Here is a 20,863-nt window from a genome sequence, read left to right as displayed (position 1 = left end):
TTTAGTTGCATCTATAATTTTAATCGTTGAAAGAAGAGGCAAGATAAGGGTAACAAAAAATTCCAGGGTATCAAGAGAAACCCTCATATGCATGATGGAAAGTAGAGAGAGAATGCTTGCAAAGACTGAGGCAGACTAGTGGTAAGGCGGGCTACCACAACAAAGCAAGCATGATTTTTTATTCCTTCCTTGCAAATACATGATTGCATCTGAGGAATACTTGCCATTCTTCATTCTTCTTCCTAGTGGAAGCCCCCTGCCAAACACTAAGCACTGATTTACTCCTTATGCCTAAGGGCAGTTGTGTGATAGCATATGGGGTTTTTTTTTTGCCTTTAGGGATCAATGAAAATACAGTAAGAGCAAACTTCTTGTATCATCAGAGGTAAGGATGACCTCAATTTAATTTCGAGATCTGCTACAGACTTTCTTTGTAATTCCAGAAAAGGATTTTAATTTCATATGTTCAGCTCTTTACCTAGATAAGGTGGGATAATATATCTTATCTCCCAGCCTTTGTCTGCCATATGTGTTCAGAAGACTATTTTTTTTTTTACCTGTTTTGTTTAAATACGACAAACCTAACTCTTTGCTGTTTTGGCCAGTGTTTCAAGGTAGTACTGTGTTAGAAATAGTAGCTTGCACAGAATGTTGTAAATTTGACTAGAAGCAGACATGTAAACAGTAAAAATATCCATTTTATTTTATTTTTATCCATGATGATACAAACAGAAGAGCTATGCTAGCTGTGTTGCAACAAATGAGTCAAAATGAAAATAGAGATAACAAAAAAGGAATTGTTCAGAAATGGAGGTTTCAAAATGTGATCAAATTACTCGTCCACTGACATTTCATCCAGAGTTTGATGGGCAACGTTTAATGTCCACAGTTATTTTAAAAACTGTGTCAGAACAGTATATATTCATTTATGCCAGACCATAATTTTCTGTAGTAATTACAGAGCAAACAGGAAACAAAGGTCCTGCTCTGCAGAGATTACAAGCTAAATTTAGATGCCACATAATCAGTGATATCAGGCAAATGCAGATTTTGGTGTACATTGTGTCCCATCTCTTTTTCTAAAATGAATGCAATACACAAAGAACATATATTGGAACCTGCAGTTGTTCTCAGACAATCTAGTTAAGCACCCTGGAGTACATTTGGCCTACGGATTTTACTTTGGCTATCCTCAATACAAATTTGTCATGGTTTTAGTTTTGCTTGAGTTGGGAATAAACCAATAACAAAAAGAATGTTTTGCACAACCCCAAAGCTCCTTTGCAAGTCCAACCTGAGTAAATACCGGCTTAGCCTGTGTGAGAGAGGTCTTAAGACTTTGGTGGGTGGTTGCACCAGCTGGTGGTTTCATTTTGTTATGTATACCAAATCATCATTACAGTGACTTATGCAATACTGTAGATAATTCAAAGAATTTAATTTTATTACTGTTTTCAGGACCATAAGCATATGAAAATAGTGGCTCTGAGGCTTTTCAATCTGTGTTTAGTGGATAGCAATGCTCATAGGATTGTGTCAGCCTTTATCATGCCAAAAAAGGAGGGAAATAGCATAAAAGTTCTGGAGATCAGCTGCTCATATTTCATCTTTCTTATCAGCAGGCCTATTGCGTGATAGGCGAGATAGTGACCCATCAGAGAGTGATCTGGACAATCCCTAGCTGAGTAACAGCAAAGGAAAAGTAACAGTAGAGGAAATGCCTATGCCATGGAAGTTTTTCCTGGAAGTGTCAGACTGTGTTTATGTCTGCTTTATCTTCTTAAGTGTAGAAACAAGTGCAGTATTCCAGATGAAGAGATATAATAATTTTGCAGAATATTCATTACATTTCCAGTATTATTATTCTCTCCAAATTTTTGCACTTTTGACACTTGGCTTTCTTCACTGCAGCATTATATTAGGATGGCAACAGTAATGGTTTAATCTGTTCGTTGGATAGCTTTTCTTTGCTCCATTTTATGTGTTTTCCTGGAAGCCGGATGTTGAGCTCTGTAGCAAAAAATAGAATATAATAGAATAGAACAGACTATTTCAGTTGGAAGGGACCTACAAGGATCATCTAGTCCAACTGCCTGACCGCTTCAAGGCTGACCAAAACTTAAAGCATGTTATTAAGGGCATTGTCCAAATGCCTCTTAAACACCAACAGGCATGGGGCATCGATGACTTCTCTAGGAAGCCTGTTCCAGTGTTTGACCACCCTTTCTGTAAAGAAATGCTTCCTGATGTCATGTCTAAACCTATGTATGTAGTGTGTTAGGTTCAAAATTTGCTGAGTTTCAGCCATATCAGAACAGTGACTTTGAAGTGTGTTGGTTTGTCTAAAGTTGATTAAGTTTAGACCATTTAGTGTCTCATGAGTCTCATGAATGTTATGATCTGTGTCGAAGTACCAAAGAGAACATGGAACAAAGAAGCACAGACGTCTAATTAAAACAAAACAAAACAAAACACCCCAAAACAAACCCAACCCCTTCTCAAACCAAAAACACAGTAAAAGGCAAGTTATCGTGTCTTTCCTTTTCTCAGGATTGGTGTAATCGGCACATTTTATTTTTTTTTTCTTTTATTAGTCAGCTAAAATATTGGACTAAGATGACAGATAATGGTATGTTGTGGTTTTTTTAAACTTATGTGTCTATTTAGTTATTAAGAAACAAATACATGTGTATGTCATGCCAGGCTCCATAGCTTGGGACCTAGTTCATGTGACCTTGAAAACTAGTCCGGTAAATTAAAAATAGGAAAAAAAAGTTACTTCTTTTTCTTACATGCTCCTATGCTTGCAGAGCTGTGCTCCTTTAATAGTTCAAGTACCAGCATTTTTATGATAGGCCCTTCATTTTCTAATCAGTGCTTAGTTAAAAAAAAAAGTAAATGTGGAACAGTATAGCTACACAGAGAATGCTCAAAATGTTTGGATGTTTTGGAAATCTCAGAAGAAACATTTCTTCTGCAATGTATGTTACTTCCTTAGTTGACTCTTGGTTATTTACTTTGAAATGTATAGGGTCATTTTAAGTGTGAAATTTAACTATTTCTTTGCTTTTTATTTCAACAACATCCCAATACTACTTGGCCACATAAGTGGAGAGTACTTATTAAAAGAAGAAAAAAAAAATTCGTGACAACCTGCTCACAAAAAAATCTCTGGGTCATTTTTCAGCCTATTTTAAAGTCCTGCAGTATTGCATTTCAGGCCATTAAGGATTTCAAGTGTTGGGAAGCTAAGACTGTCTTTCTCTGCACAAAAAAGTATGGAATAACCAGTATCAGACTGATAGCATCTTCTGGAGTATGTAGAAAATAGGTGCAAATATGAGAGGGAAGACAAAATGGGGTGTAAGACATGTGGAAATGTCAATCTGAAGTAGAAGCAAAAGCCCCGAGGAATTAACTCACCTTCAGAAACACTTATTTCAATACTAATGTAATTTTTCTAAAAGACTGTAATTGTAAATGTAAGTTTGTTTTTGTCTTGGCCAGAAATACAGTCTTTAATTTACAGTCTTGTGATATATGATGCTTTTCTCCTCTCAGAAAGATTATTGTAAGAGAAATAACTGTTCTACGCAAATCACCAGTACAATACATAATCTGTTGTGTAAATGTTACTTTCTTTTGAGTCTATAATCTTCTGTCTGTGCTGGAATTTCTAGTCAGCTGTCCCTGAAAAAATATCATGGAGGAAACTGTATATCTGATATTTCACTACATTATTGAGTACTGCATCCAGCTCTGGGGTCCCCGGTACAAGACAGGCATGGACCTGTTAAAGTGGGTCCAGAGGAAAGCCATGAGGGCAGGAACACCTTTCCTATGACAAAAGGCTGAGTGAGTTTGGGTTGTTCAGCCTGGAGAAGAGAAGGCTCTGGCGACACGTTATTGCAGCCTTTCAATATAGAAAAGAGGCTTATAAGAAAGACAGAGATATTTTTTTTTTACCAAGGCCTGTAGTGACAGGACAAGGGGGTTTTAAACTGCAAGAGGGTGGTGAGATACTGGAACAGGTTGCCCAGAGAAGCTGCGGGTGCCCCATCATTGGAGTGTTCAAGGTCAGGTTGGTTGGGGCTTTGAGGAACCTGATCTGGTGAAAGATGTCCCTGCCCATGGCAAGGGGGTTGGACTAGATGATCTTCAAAGGTCTCTTCCAACCCAAACCATTCTATGATTCTGTGATTATGAAATTGGTAGTTTGTAAATAAAACAAATTTATACAGTTTTCTATCTCTGCTGTGAAATAACAAATTTTTTAAGTTAACTCAGTTCAGATACAAAATGCCCGAAATTTATAGTCAAAGTTGAATACAGAAATATTTAAAAAAGAAACAATTTTACTTCTTTGCTTTGAAATAAATTCTTGCTCATTTGGAAGTTTTCTTTGCTTTCAAAGGAAAAAATCAAAGTCAAAGCTATGATGTTTTGCTTTGGCCCTGTTTTTTTTCTGATGCATGCATGGCTTTTTTTGGTTCATCCACTGAGCTAAGCTCAGTATTGTTGCCCACACCCCACTTTCTGTGACTGTTGCATAGGTGCATGAATGGAACTCTAGAGTCATCTCCCAGCTGACCTCCAGTGAGAGGCTCATGCTGTGGAGGTACACCAGTTGAATCACTGTGCAGATTTGGCATTGTCAGAAGAGGCACAGCAAAAGATTCACGACAGTCTGTGCTCATAATTCCCAGTCATGGAATACCGTAGAGAGCAATTGTAGCCCATCAGATGGTCTAAGAGTTAAGATCAACAAATGGGAGCCACTGTGTTGCTTACTGACCATTGCACAAAGTGTGCAGTTTACCCTTGCTGATGCAGCTTAATTAGTCAGTATTACAGGGGTAAGAATTTGGAACTTGAGAGTTATAGAAAACAAAAACTTAGCTTTTAGAAGAGGTTATTCTGACAGCTTATATAATATTTAATGTCAAATAACAGAAGGAAGAGATTGGCTATTTATCCATTATAAAATGAATCAAAGCCAGTTGCAGTCTTTGAATTTTGAATTTTGGATTTATGGCTTTTGTGGGGAGTGGAGGTCCTCCTGAGGAAATTATATTGCTTCTTGAAGAAGGAAATGGAAATATAAACATATGCAAAACTTTGCTTTAGTAACTTGGAGCCTCATATTCGCACATTTGCAGAATTCCTAAGTCCATTTTAATTTTCTGGGTATTTTGGTATTCTAAGATTTCCCACAGTCTTGCCCATACAGTTAGGGCTGGATCTATTAAATCTAAACCAAAACAAATCAGTGTTCAGATTAACAAATGCAGATATATTTGAAAAGCAAGTCTCAGCTTAAACTCAGTAGGAGTTAGTAGGCTGATGACACTAAAAATATATGATATAAATATGAATGTACGATGGCAACACAAAGTTATGTGGTACTAAGAATTTTGAAATTCATTGCCTGTATGCTTCATTAGGTAGGTAATGAGTTTCATACATTTTGGGACTTAAACTGCCAGACCTACCATTATGTTTTTGCATCAGTAAGTATGGAGGTCTATGAAAGCATTAGTATATGAAAGCTGATGTACTTTAATAATGCTAATAGCCTTCTTGTTTATGTTCAGAGAAAGTAGAATATCATTTCACTAATTTAATGTCCCATTTTTAAATACAGGCACAGACAAGTCATATTTCTTCTGAAAAAAGGTTTTCTTAAATTTTTTGTAGGTAGGTTGATTATTACAAATGCTATCATCCATGAACAGAAATTAGATTCATAATTATAAATTATTTTCCCTCTAAAAGCTTAAGTAACCAAAATCCTAGAAAAAATATTAACAGACATTTGGGCAAAGATAAATAGTAAAATACCTAGTCACTTCTAATTAATAATTACATTCCTAAGAAAAGACAGAAATTAATGATGTTTTCCTATTAAGTTCTTTCAAAACTTTTCTATAAATTTAAAACTGAAACGATTGGATTACTTACATATTCACTCATCTAGTTAATCAGATTAGTCATAATCCTGTGGCTTCAGTTTGGGTACCTTCCATCAGTCTAAATATAATTTCTAAATCTATTGTAAGTCATCATAATTATCTGATGAATATTTAAGAAAGTAGCTAAATTCAATAATGCAGTAGCTATTTTCTACATATAACAAAGGAAATTGAATAAAACAAACATTTTGAAAGATGATTAAATCATTCCAGCAAGGGAACCCTCCGGTTTTTCAGTTAGTTCAACATATCTAAAAAGTTATTTTTTTATATCATCCAAATATGGGAGTCTCTGCAGAAAAAAATAATTTAGTTAACTTCTGGTGGCTTGTCCATATGCATCCTGTCCTGGGGTCAGGGAAGAATCACTGCTGACTCTGCATCCTGCCTGATCAGTGGGACCAACTGTGGCGGTCCATTTCTCCATAAATGTCCTGCTCTACATCTTAAGGCTCTGATGGCGATAGAGAGGTATCTGAAGTTCATTCCATAATCTGTCTATCCATCTCACTAGTCAATACTTGTGTGTATATGCATATACCCATTTTTATTTGTTTCTGTAGGTTTCTAGCAAAACTACACTTAGGTTTGTTACCTATTTCATACTAAATCCTGAAGACTCTTACTTCTCGTTAGGGTAAGTGTTTATTTCTCACATCAAAATTTTACAGAGGGTGTAACATTTTAAAATGCAAGGCAAATGCTCTTCCACATCATGTATACCATGATCTGTTCCCTTTTTCATTTAGTGAAAAAATGATAATGAAAGCTTCATTTGAGAGGTGATAAATGTTATATACATAAATACTTTTATAAAAACTTGACAAACTAGTGAATGCTTTCTGAATGACCTGTTTTCCAAATAACAAGCTCTTGCATGCCCTTCTCAGTGCTCAGTCATGGAAGTTGCTTGTTGCTTGTTATAAGAAACTGATTTCTTTAGATGTGCTACCAGCTTAGTCTGGTCTCTAACTCCCACTCCATATAGAAAGGTATAAAGCATGCTTCAGAGTGCTGAAGAATTATTCACTTGGTGCTTAGCGGAAACCACTTGACAGTTTTCAGTTCATTCTGTTTGATCTGACACTTCCAAAGGAACAGAGTGACCTTCATTAGTTTGATCATATGGAAGTGATTTTTAGACAAAAGAAAAATAGGCTTACCCTAGTGAAACGAAACAAAATTAAATCATAGAGTTGCAATAGTTGGAAATAATTACCCCCCAAAAGTATCAAGCTACAAAAGGAGAGATTATGAGTGTGTGTGTTTTTAAAAAAACATTTAAATCTGTTGAAATCTCTCTTATTGCCTATCTTTCTTAGCCTCTGAGAAGCCAAGGAAGGTAACATTCTTCCTCCCAGGGCTTTCATGCCTTGACAGGTCTTTCAGGTACATTTTCATTGCTCTTCATCACCCCAGAAAGACAACTGAAGGCTCTGAGCACTGTTTCTTCCTAGTTTCCCTTGTAATACCTTTTATCTGTTCTTAGAAACTAGAATATTGCACAATAGTACAGAGGATTACAGTTCCTTCCTTCTTCCCAGGTATTATTCCTTCACTTGTTTATATGGAGCTTAATTTGGGTACATACTTCCTGTTTTGCCTAATTTTTTTGTAAGCCATAAGCTTTTTTTAAAAATCTGTTGTTACACATTATGATACATATATATGATAAGGAATAATCTTTCTATAAATACCTTATGTCGTGGTTTAACCCCAGCCAGCAACTAAGCACCACACAGCTGCTTCCCCCTCCCCACTCCCAGTGGGGTGAGGAGGAGGAAAGCAAAGGAAAAAAAGTAAAACTCATGGGTTGAGATAAGAACAGTTTAATAACTAAAGTAAAATATAATACTAACAATAGTAATAATGAAATATAATAATAATAGTAATGAAAAGGAATGCAACAAAAAAAGGAAGGGGGGGAAAAGGAAAAAAAACCAGTGATGCACAATGCAATTGCTCACCACCCGCTGACCAATGCCCAGTTAGTTCCCGAGCTGCGATCCGCACCTTCTGGCCAACTCCCCCCAGTTTACATACTGGAAATTTGGGGATCAAACCCGCAACCTTTTTGCATTATTAGCACCATGCTCTAACCAACTGAGCTAACCACTGGGCATGACGTTCCATGGTATGGAATACCCCTTTGGCTAGTTCAGGTCAGCTGCCCCGGCTATGCTCCCTCCCAGCTTCTTGCACACCTGCTTGCTGGCAGAGCATGGGAAACTGAAAAATCCTTGGCTTAAGATAAGCGCTACTTAGCAACACCTAAAACATCAGAGTGTTATCAACATCATTCTCACGCTAAATCCAAACCACAGCACTGTACCAGCTACTAAAAAGAAAGTTAACTCTGTCCCAGCCGAAACCAGGACACCTTAATAGATTAATGGTGCATAAAAGCCACATCTGACATCTTACTGGCATAAATGACAGATTTCACATTAAGCTCTATATTCTAAGTTGCCACCCCACCATTAATTTTGGGTTTATTGGCTAAATCCTCTCATCACATTACTGACCATCTAAAGGATGCATAAAATGTCTTAGATGACACATTATTAATGTTTTTCCATATTTCATTAAAGTGTTGCCATAACTTTTTAAGGTCATTGTTTTAGAAGTATGACTTTTATAAGCCTCTGAAAAAGGTTAAGAGAAATATTGCTTTATAAGAAAAGGTAAAGAAGGACAGATGAAGCATAAATTACTGTCTGAGTAGGCTGGATCCAACTGTTCTCTACTGTGTACTCTGTCCTATCCAGCTCCACACCATAATGATAGCCTACAGGCAGCCACTTAGTAGATGTTATAACTGTTGCTGTAACTCCTTAAGTACTTCAGCATTTAAAAAAGAAATGTTTTAAACTTATCCTTGTTTGACTCTGCATCTACTATCCAAATGTTCTCCCTAGACCGATCTCTCACAGAGTCACGATTGTTTGTAAGAACAGAGCCGGCATCCCTTTGTCAAAGGAAGTTGTACGATAGACTTTATTAAAGTGATTCCTTCTTGAAGAATAAGACTCAGGTCAGACACCTCCTGTTCTGGAAGGCAGCAGAAGAGAAGGTAGAGCACTTTCAGCAAGAAATAATTGGCAAATGGAGAACTTTAACTCAATCCTTTTCCTAGGGAAAAAAAAAGTTAGTTCAGGTTTACTTGCTTAGAACAATACAATAATGAAAAGCAAGGTAACCACAAGACAAGACAAAGCTTAAGTGATGTTTTAACTGTGATTCCACTCATATGGTTTACAGAAAACTGAGCCAAAATTGGAAAGCATCAGAAAGCCTTGCATGTAGTGCATGGTTGTTCTGCCTTCAGAATGGTCTTGTAGCCCTACGAAAAACATCTCTTTTTCCTCATAATTTGTTTATCCCTATTATGTGGGAAACTATACTGTTTAATGGAAGAAAGGGAAAAGTGTAAAAAAGGTGCAGTAATCTAGTATGTTTCTGTTTAAATCCATATTTTCTAGTTTCTCCATCATGCCTCTCAGAAAACCTGCTCACTGTTTAGTAAGACACACTTAAAAATTTTGGGATTGGAAAAACTAGTCTTCTATACAGCCACAGAAGTTTAACTAAACTAAATTTTATATGGATAAATGTATATATTAGTTAAAAGCATATGAAGATGAAATACATAACAATTAGCTATCCAGAACATTCAAAGAAAAGTATATTATAGGGCTGCCACTCCAACAGAAATTAATCCAACCTGATGGACTATTCAAAGATGAAGCTTAAAATGTGTACTTATCTTTGAAAACAACTTTGTAAAGGACTTAAACTCTAGGGAGATGTAGGAGTAATTTTCAGGATAGCATATGATTGAAAAAAATCTTGTATTGACAACTTTGAAGCTGTGGTAGTATGCTTCCAGGGCAACCAATGACAATGTTGGGCTTGGGCTGTTTTTAAGCTGTCCCTTACAAAAATCTACAGTTTTTATGTTTTCAGCATTTTCTAATATTACAATCTCTAGGTACTTGGTTTAGCTCTGCATACTACCATGTCTTACTGTCTTCTACTTGTGGTGCTGGCTGGTACATGCACTGTCGTATAAAGTGTTGTCTCTGCAGTCCTATGACTGTGCAAACCACATTCAGATCAGGGCTGCATCCAGTTCTGTAGCAAGATTTTGTGAATGCAGTACAACGACCTCACCCACCAATTTCTTAACCTGTTTCACCAAACATTGACAATTGAAGTTGTTACAATTGGCAGAGGATGTAAAACGTTTTCTTCTTTATGCTTTCATTCTATTTACCAGTGACAGCCATTCTGTACAGCCATAGTATTTAAAGGCTACTCAGTACCTTAAGAATGAACGTCTTGGTTACTCTTCTTTCTTTCAATGCATTGGGTGTTTCATATTGCTACAAAGGGGGGGGGGTAACCCTTAAGTTTTGAGAGATTATGACAAAAATATGAAACTATTCATAATTCATTTTTCAGAATTGGCTAGATTTCAAACTCAATGTGTCTTTTCATCATAATCATTGTTGCAAGGTATAAGTAAATTGAAACACTCAAAGATGCATATAAAATGATTTTCATTTTTCAGCTAAGGAATATCAGTGCATCAGCAGCTTCTTTTGGTAACGTGAATTATAACTGTCCATAATTCTGCTGTTCTCCAGTTATATTCTGCAGCAGGTCAGATTGCATTAGTCCCTCTAGTCTTCAAATCTATGAACCTACAGTGAAAAAATTACTTTTATAGGAAAATGTCAATATATTGACAATAATGCTTTTGAAAAGCACTCTCTTGCAGAGCAAAATGAGTGCAGTTTAGGTAATTTGTTGGACAAGGAAAGTAGAGGTTTTCTACCTCGCAAATTCTGTTGCTATTCATTTACTTGTTCGCTCTTTTTGGAGTGTGTACTGGATTCAATGGACTTTTCAAACTGGCATGGAATGATTGCTTTTTTCATCTTTGAGTAGGCTAAATGTAACTTATAGTAACATGAACATTATTTCTCCTGTGACTGACGGCTTCTTCTCAGACTCCTTTTCTGTTGTTTCCACTGCTGTTATATTATAAACAGCAGAGAGTAAACTCTCTCAGTGAAGAGTTATATTTGTGTTATCGATGATATGAACTCTTAACAGAGAAAAAGAGATTTATTTTTGTTTGTTGTTTCCGTATTATAACTAGAGTATAAAAAAACAGTATAAAATTTTTTATTAATAAACAAAACTGAATCTTAAGCCAGCAGTCTCCTTCACTGAGATTGTTCTTTCCTCAATGTACTAAATCAATGATAACCAGATTGAAAAATAGTTATCTTGTGTTTGTTTGCTTTAAATGGAGTTTTCTGCTTTGTTACTACTTCTAATAACTTACTAAATCTGCGGTCAGTTCAGCAAAATTTCTTTTGTCCATCTTAGTGATATAATCACTATTGGAACAACTAGTGAATAGTAGTGATAAAAAAAAGAAATTTAATAGCAACCTTGAAATTGCATACTGGTAGAATCTCACTATACCCCTAAATTATTCATTTGAGAGAGTTCAGTGTTGAACTGGGAGCGGTTGGAGCCATGCTGGGACACTTTCCAGCAAGCAAGCACAAAACTTGTGTAAGTGGAGTACAGCGAGGACTTCTGCCTGGAGCACTGTTATTAGGAAATGGATGGGGTTTGGGTTTCACTTCAGGAAAAGACTTGTTATATGTATTTTGTCTTTCTGATACTCGGTTTAGATTTGTTAATTGTCAAATATTTTTGTGTTTTTATGTTCAAATAAAACTAGTTAGTGGCCACATGGATTGATAAAATGATTTTAAATTATTTCTTTTCCTTAAGTCGATAAAGAAAATGTCCTTTTTTTCCAGATTGCCTCTTTGCAGATTGGTTGGTAAACAAATTATTAAGAATCCTCTTGAGATAACTTCAAATACTGATTCTTACAATAAATATTTTGTGCTGTTGCCAAATTTAGGGGGGAAAAAAAAAGGAAGAAAATTGGATACAAAGGGGGAGTGCCACACTAAAAAAGAGATTAGGCTTTGAAAGGGAGAAGGCACAGGACTTAGCTGCAATGAACCATGTAAACTGAGGTGCTTCAGAAACTACTGAACTATGGGGAAAAAAGGCTTCTGTCATCGTTAGTAATTATTTAAAATTCCTGTGCTTCAGTGATATTAATAGTGCACATGGAGCAACATTTGTTCTGTCTATCTAGGCGTTTTCAATGTGTAGTCATCACAGTAGGTGATGTAGGTGCAATGATATATAAAAGATAAAGATCAGAGTCTGAACTCAGTAATATGCTATTATAATCCAGAGTGCAGTAAGGACAATTTCATTATTTTTCCTGGCAAGGTTTACTTTTTTAGCCGTATTAAATGTTCTTACTTAGGTTTCAGGATATTTTGTAATCTTTGCAATAGCCTTTTGTCTGTTTTTGTTTTCTTTAATTTATTGAATATTACTTATTGAAGGCCTTAAATTCAAGGTAGGAAGTAGTGATCAAATTTTTTCTTTAGTTCTCCAAAACTTGGGCAAATCCTTTTCTGGAACAATTGCTTCACATGCCATTGATTCTTCTATTTTTCTGGTTTTGGAACTTATTTCTAGGGTTGTCTTCCTGGTTCCAGGTAACAGTGATTCGACTTCGGAAGAAATTAATTTTTCCCTATGCTGAATCCCATATGTTCATTGTAACCTTAAGGATTTTATAAAGTCCTGACAGCAGAAATAACCCTTCCAAGGCTATAGGCAGAGTGTTAGCCTGAAAGAACCTTGTACTGAGATTGCTCATTGCTATCTTATAAAACACTCTTAAATATTTTCGTAAACCTATTCCTGTTAGTACCCAGTCAGAGAAAGCCTTTTATATGTTCCAGTGCCCTTGCACAAAACCCCCATGATGTTCAGAATACTTTAAAAATTGTCTTCTACTGTCCAACAACATTATTTAATAGCAATTCTCTGACCCTTCTCATGTGTAGTCAGTAACTCATTAGCTGCAGATGAGGGGGTTGTGGGTTGCTGGGATCAGTTCTAACACAACATACACTCAAACTGGATTTTCTGAACTTTTTTGTTTGGCATAAATCTATAAGTTGTATTCACCTTTCCTTCTGTGGGAAACATCCCACTAAAGAGTACCCACAGGAACAAAATACATCCTTAAGAGACTGATTTACGCTGTGGTTTTCAGTACATTTTGGAAGTTAATTCTTGTATTTTAAGCTTTAGAGGCATGGGGTTTTTTGTTATTCAAAACCCGATCAATAGTCCGCATTCAAATGGGAGCATCATTTAGAAGATGTAAACTTAGAGTAATGAAGGGATTTTTATGTTACGATAAACTAAATAATGTTGTCATAATTATAAAGGCCTCTCTAATAAATTACCTCTACATATTTTGTCTTATGTAGTACTGCACTGCTTGGTATATTCTAGCTCAGAAAGGCCAGATTAATTATGTAGATGTCATGGTGTGTTTATCCCCAACTGAAGGACTTTGTTGAGTGGGTTTTGTCACTCACTGGTTCAAGAAAACAACATTTTAATTTCTCTTGGTTTAGATTACCTAGTAATTTCCTGAACTCTTCAATTCCAATCTGTAATAAAGCAAAACTATTAGGAATGTTATTTTTTAAGTGTCCATGTCAGAAGCTTTCTTTTCCTTTTTTGAGGGACATAACCCAAGTATTTTCACGAGGAAATGTGTTTCATAGATTTGGAGCTTGTGAATTCATAGTCACTTGTGTAAATGGGCTCCTGAGATGTCCTGAATACGGCCTTCATTATGCAGCCTCATTCACCTCTTGGGTGGGAGAATTGGTCATCACAGAATCCCAGGACTGTGGTATGTGATGAAAAACTCAGTCTTGCTGAGAAAAGCACAGTCCCTAGAGAAGGACTGCTAATGTGTCTTACTTAGATACAAACTTCATGAGACGTTATGGCACAGATCCATCTATAAATATTTTGATTTTTGTTGATAAGAAATACCAGCATTTCTTATTAAAAGCAGCTATTATGAAGAATTAATATAGTTGTAGACCCAGTTTTCTTTTGAAGCAGTTCTGCAACAGAATTTTCATTCATCTCTTAATTCCTCCCCCCAAAAAAACCCCAACAAACCCTCACCAACAAACAAAGAAAAGTATAATAAACCAAAAGTAGGTGGGATTTTTGTAGTTGTTTTCATGGACAGCTGACATAGACAAGCTATTATACTTTTGTCAGCTGTGTACCAAAATCTCCAGGTTGCCAGGAATCAAAAGATAACACACTGAATGTCTCGGAGTCCAAGGGGGAAGGAGCTTGAGTAGTTATTTGCAAGAAATAGGTGGCAGCTATTGCCCATATGCCAGCAACACTGTGGAAAGTGTTTGGGCAGTCTTTGTCCCCTAGACCTCCAGCACAACCCTTGAGCCACATGCTGTAGCCATAGCACAGAGATTTTACTTGAGCAGTTCAAGAATACTTCTGTTACTCTCCCTTCCTGTAGACCACAATCTCTTTGTTGTTTCAAGTACAGCCTAACGCTTACTTCAGAAATCCTCATCCAGATAGGGCACAGAAATGAGTTGTTGTTTTGTGACCTTCGTATACAGCTTTCTAAAATTAGGGGTTAGATTTGCTTCAGATTAAATTTAAGTATTTGGGCCTTAGGCTATCCTTGCTTTGCTCTGATTGTGCTTTGTGTTTTCCAGTTCTGTTTCTTCAGTTCCTTTTGCATTTCCTTTGACTTGAACATGCTGAGCAGCAGATGCTGAAAAGTTTTCTTCTCTTTCTCTAAACCTCAGCTGAGTCCATGGAAAGATCTTTATCCCTTCTTCTGGAAGAAGGAAGTACACTGATAGGTAGAAGTCTCCTTTCCATGCTGAAGCATTTCTCATCCCTGTAGTCTTTAGCCTGAACCATTCTGGAATCAATCTTGCAGTGAGAGATGCAGTGTTGGCACTACTGCTCGATGATAATTTCAGTTGCTCTCTGAGTACTCTAGGAATCTCTGTTCTGCTCCCTAGAAGGCCTGTGAATTTTCAATGTAGTGAGGCAGTCTTCAAGAAAATATTGAGAATGTAGTTTGTGCTGACTAACCTCAGGGAAGTAAAAAAAAAGTATTAAAAAATGCCTCTTTCTTCATGCAGTGCACAGATTTTATTGTTTGTGGAGTTTTCGTTTTTTGGTTTGTTTTTGGGTTTTTTTGTCAAACTTCAACTGCTTGGACAATTAGGTCTCCTGATGTTTTTATGCTACTATGGACAAGTCTGATGCTGGATGCTAGCCAACACTTATTATCAGTGATTTTAGTGATTATTAAGTTCCCACTAATCACATTTCTTTCAAATAGTGGATAAAGCTAATTGTTATTTTATAATTAACATGAATATATGAGAAAGTTTTTTAGCCTTTGCAGTCTGCTAACATTTGCCTTAATGAAATAAGAAAGTATAGCCATTAATTGTATCTTGCAATAAATCTTTAACTAATATTACTGAAGTCCCTAAAGGACTTGTTCTTCAGAAAATATTAAACCTTGTGTTGGTTTGGTAAGAATGAAAGATTATTGCTGATGGTTTTTATCAAATGTGATCCTGTTTCATAATGCTTTTTGAGGCAAGAACCTGGCATTTCTAGCTGCATATGCATCGAAGCACATGCTGTGTACCACGGTGTCATACTGTGTGACCCAGAACAGTTTATCTGTTCTTCTTTGTTAAACTAAACTCAGTTGCAATTGCACCTTAAAAGTAAAAGAGCTCTCCAATATGGTCAGTTCTAGAGAGATTTAAATATCATTTTTTACTCCCTTAAAAAAAAGAAAGAAAAAGCTTTTAAGTGATTTAGCTTTTGTTTTTTCTTTGTTTCACCAGTTGAAAAGATACAGAGCCAGTGGGATGAAGTGCATGGACACCTCCAAAGCCGGAGACAGCAGCTTCATGAGATGTTAAAGGATTCAACACAGTGGCTAGAAGCTAAACAAGAAGCTGAGCAGGTTCTTGAACAAGCAAAAGCTAAGCTTGAGTCGTGGAAAGAAATTTCGTACACCGTGGAAGCTCTGAAAAAGCAGAACACTGAGCTTAAGGTCACTACTGAGAATTAAAATATTGCTGCTTAAGTTAATTAGATTGTTAAAGAAAATGTCCTCTAACTATTGGACAGTGCACATTGAGAACAACCTCTTTATCCCTTATTTCCCAGAAAAATTAGAAAGAAATTAACTTACAAAGTCTAAAATTTGTGTCACATAATGCTTGAATGAAATTGGTCTTAACTTATCAGTCATAACAAATAGCTGGCTGATCTTGCAGGAAGAATACCTACCTTTTCAGCACAAGTATTCCTCATCTCTTCCGTACAACAACCTCAGCTGCACTGGTACTGCAGACTGGGAAATCCTGTAGTATTGGTATGTCTGTCTGCACTGATAATGAAGCTGTATGGGTTCTCTGGAAGTAGTTAAGAAAAGAAAAGGGAAAAAACCCCACCATAACAAACTATATGGAGATATTTTTAAAATCAAGCGTTTTAGATTTGCCATAAGATAATCTCACTCAGTTCAACCTTGGCAGGGTTATTAACTGTAAAAAAACTGAAATGGCTGCTCTTGTGATTTTAGCACATGTGTTGTCACATTCTAGGTGCTAAAATGTGCACCTCAGTTAACTTATGTAGCTGAGCTATACCTCAAGTAACAATGCAAATATGACCTAACTGTTGCATCAGTTTTTAAGTTTCTTGTTATGGAAATAGTCATACTTTGGTGACATTTTTCATGAATAAATTTTGAGAACAGCTGTTTCAGATTAATAATATCTCATTTTCTGGTTGGGGAAAAACAATATTGAAACCAACCAGTTGATCAGCCTCTTAAAATGAGTCCTGCCTCCATGTTAAAGGAACATTACACTTTAGTTATTTGGGAGAATAGTTACACAAATATTTTCTGATATGTTCTCCTCTCCTGCCCACCAGATTTTTAATTTTTTTAACTCCTACTACTCAGCTGTTAGGTTAAAATTTGCAGACTTAGAACAGTCTTATTTGCACAGCTGAATGCTAATGAACTGCTGTGAAGAATAGTGGGGTGAGGTCCTCATCAACTGGTTTTGCCACCAGAGAAAGTAGGTGTATAACTGCATGATTGGTCTTCAGCTATCTCCATCATCAGTTAGTCATTGCCTTTCTGGTATTTAGAAGTAGATACAAAATCTGTTGGGGTTTTTGCTTGCTTTTTTTTTTTTTGCTTGCCTGTAAGAAGCATAAAAACGTTCATCAGCCCATTGTTTTAGGGCTGAGGTGCGGTTAAGTTTTCTCATTTAAGATTAAACCGTAAGGGTCATTGCTTGGGAAGGGTGGATTATCGTAAACAAGGGCAATCACTCACTAATGTATTGGAAAGAGTTATAGATTATGTATACTACTGTCATTCAGCGTAGAGGACTCCCATTTGTCACTGTCTTTCTGCAGAGATACAATTCTGGCTTCTGCCCAGTGTTTGGTTTAAAAAAAAAAAATCTTCAACAAAGTCAATGTCCCTGCTCCGCAAAGACTCAATTAACAAAAAAATGGTTCTGTGCAAACACAGTCTTATGTCACTGTGTTGCAGTGTCTTATGTCTCGAACATAAATTACTTAACTAGGAAAATAACTGAAAATATAGTTTTAGAAATGGATTTTATGTCCACTTTTTTACAAGAATATATGAGGTTTAGACGAGGTTCATCTAAGAGTGTATACTTTTTGAAAAAATTATGGGTTTTTTGGATCAACATTCTCCAAGGAGAGAAATAAGAATATGCCCTTCTTCTCCTCCATCCCCCAAGTTACAGAGAAAGTATACTAGTATAGGTATTCATAGAATGTATCTATGTATATATGTATAAACAGAGTTTTTGAAAGGATACCTGCAGATTCTTTTCACTCCTTCTTTAAAAGAGGTGAAGCACTTGGGCTATCAGTATCTTCAGCCATTCCCATCCCAGTCTGGATTCAATGTGACACGTTGTGTCAAGTTACAGACATTAGTCTATAATTACAATTTCAGTGTCACAGCTAGTCCATCTTAATTTGCTGTGTCCTCGTGATGACATGAACATCAACAAGCTCTACTGTTCCAGGGTTGTTTACTTTCATTTGTTTGGTTTTGCCTAGCCTTTCTCCCTCAAGTCTGGATGAAATTCACCTCTGTCTTACAGAATGAGGGGGGGATGGGTTCTTTTCTTTTTTCCTTTTTTTTTTCCTCTTTCTTTTGTGCCAGCCTTCCTAGAGGAATTATCTTTGTCTGCCAGTAATTTCTATTGTGCCAAATCTCTCATGAAAGCTTCTCAGATGTGACAGCATCAGCTGTTGTGTTCATGCTTGAGATAAGGGGTCATGAATTCTAAGGAAAATGGAAATCTTTTTTGAGTTTAGCAGCTTTATATTTCTTCTGTATAGTATTATCTAAACTGAAGGACCTAGAAATATGTCAAGTCCTCAAAATAAATGCTTTCCAGGCTTCTGTGCCAAACATATATTTTGATGTTGTCCCCTGAATATGCAGAGTAAGTATGCTGTCTTTTGGCTTGCTGTTACACTAATGAAAATAAAGCTGTCATTTCTATTCATTTGTGTTGAGGGAAAGAGAGAGGTTAGTGTGAGTCTTAAATAAATTCTTCAGACATATTCATTTTGTCAGCTTTGTATCTCCACACAGCTTGGTGGGAGAACGTAGTCACCAAGTGTTCTTCTGATTTGTTTGTTAAACGTTACAGGTCTGCCTACAGACAGCTGAGTCAGTGCAAAAGTTCCCCTCTGCTCTAAGTGAACTTTTAATCAGTGCTTGTGTTAATGCTTTTCTGTTAGTGCATCCTTACACACGAGTAAATGGTAAGCTCAGCAATACCAGTCTTTTGATTATTTTTTTACAATGCCAGCATAAAACAAAAATCTGTAACAGGCTTGTATTTGGCCAACGAAGTTTTTAATAGAGTTTGACACATTTGTTTCTGACATTTAAAATAAAAGTAATTGGGTACCATATAGCTGATAATTAGAAACATTATTCCTTTGAATCAGAAATTAGTTCAGAGCTAATTTGCTGAGGATTAAAGAATTTTGTCATTCTATTTTTTTAGTTTGATATTTGAGAAATAAATTCTAAGTACTGGGGTTAGGTATGGAGAGTCAGAATATGGCATTCTGGCCAATAAGAGTCTTTACCCATTAAAGCCCTTTTTGTTCTTGTTTATTAAGTGATGACTGCAGATGGTTAACTCAGCAGGCTGAAGGTTATAGGTGTATAAATAGTACACAGTCACACTTCAGCTCCTCTTTGTCCCCACATCATCTGAACATAAGCTAGTGTAAAACTAGTCTCTTCTTAATATATTACTGAGCTTACTTAAAAAAAAAAAAACAAACCTGCTAGAATTGCCTGTTCACTCCTTGGCTCCTTGTTTTGGTAAGAGCTAGTGAGGCATCTCTTCTCCCTCTGTACCAGTTTAGCTGGGATGGCCAAAGCGAAGAGGAGGAAGGCTGGAGACAAGGTTTCCTTCCTTTCCTTCACTGACCACCTGTTTCTTGTTCATCTAAATAGGAAATTAAATAGCAGCCTGGTTACATCCCCTGCTCTGTTGGGACTCAAGAGGCCAGGCAACCTTCCACTGACATGGCCTGGGGGGTGAACTTTACGCCCTGGATTTGTGGATAAGACAGGGTGAACTTTACGCCCTGGATTTGTGGATAAGACAGGCTATCTTGCTTGCCTTTGTCATCTTCTTGCAGGGGGGTAATTTACTAGGCACTTTTTTGTCACTCCCTGTGTACCAATATAGGATGAAGTACAGTCTCAGCATTTTGTGGATTTTTATTATTTCAGGGCTGACAGCATACTGCTTTGATTTTAGTATAACAATTTACAATTCAGTTAATCTTATTGACTATGATGCAGACACTGAAATAGAATTCCTTGATAAAAAAAAAAATTCTTTAAGTATATAAATAAAACATGCTATAGCTATACAGAAAAAGGCCAGAAAGAGAGCCTGATTTTCCTGATTTGTGATATATACACCTGCTCAGTGTGGGAATTTACATGCTCAGAATTGGATGATGCTGTACATACATATTGCTATATTTGAACTTCTATGCATCATTTATTTTGTTCCACTGGGCAATCCCGGGATAGAAGAAAGCCCAGCTCTAATTTCCTTACTTGTTTTTAATCAAGGATCCTTAATTACACAGACTTTCTTCCTAATAACATCAACTAGTGTCTTTTCATTAAAAATTAAAAATAAATTTGTACCTAAGTAACATGATAAATGCACAGCCTTAATTCTTTAAGCCTTTTAATAAACTCAGCAAATTCCAGTGATGACACAGATAAAACAAAGAGAATGCTTTAAAAAGTGTCAAAATGAAATTAAGGTAATGAAGCATTTTCCTTTAAAAAAAATCAAACGTGTTCTTAAGTAGCTAAAAGATAAATGAGAGGTAAAAACATAAGAGGGAAAAGAGAAAAAAAAAACAATGCCAAGAATTTAATTAGAAAATATTCATTATAGTCATGTAAGATAGGAGTTAATGGACCTCTGGTAGGACAGACAGTTAAAACATTTACCATAACACTTTGTTCTCAGTGTCTGTACACAGAGCAAAGTTGAAGCAAGGCATGCACTCCTCAAAGTTGTTGAAGAATTACATACCAATTTCCAATAATGTAGAAAATACAAATTGTTTCTGTTGGCAAAGCTCTCTATATTCATCATATCTTTCCTGAGTGATGATCTAGTGTTATAATGTCAGGAAGTTAATGGATTAATGTTGAAGTTAATGGTGAGAACACTTTTGGAAATAACCTTGTAATGGATCTTTCCGTATTTTTATTATAAAACTGGGTTTGGAAGGTTTTATAAGGTTGTTTATATTCA

At 36.2% G+C, this 20,863-nt stretch overlaps 1 protein-coding gene across 2 annotated transcripts in view; it reads left to right on the top strand.

Annotated features, from left to right (window-relative positions):
* DMD (dystrophin) overlaps positions 1–20,863 on the top strand; it is a 922,027-nt gene that overhangs the window by 614,881 nt on the left and 286,283 nt on the right. For both annotated transcript variants that reach the window (XM_050904429.1, XM_050904437.1), the window contains exon 48: positions 15,821–16,032. In XM_050904429.1, coding sequence (XP_050760386.1) covers positions 15,821–16,032 — 212 coding nt within the window. The remainder of the gene's footprint in view (positions 1–15,820; positions 16,033–20,863) is intronic.

The sequence above is a fragment of the Gymnogyps californianus genome, chromosome 1 (genome assembly GCF_018139145.2).
Source record: "Gymnogyps californianus isolate 813 chromosome 1, ASM1813914v2, whole genome shotgun sequence".
In the NCBI taxonomy this organism is placed as follows: domain Eukaryota; kingdom Metazoa; phylum Chordata; class Aves; order Accipitriformes; family Cathartidae; genus Gymnogyps; species Gymnogyps californianus.
This window is presented reverse-complemented; position numbering and strand designations above follow the sequence as displayed.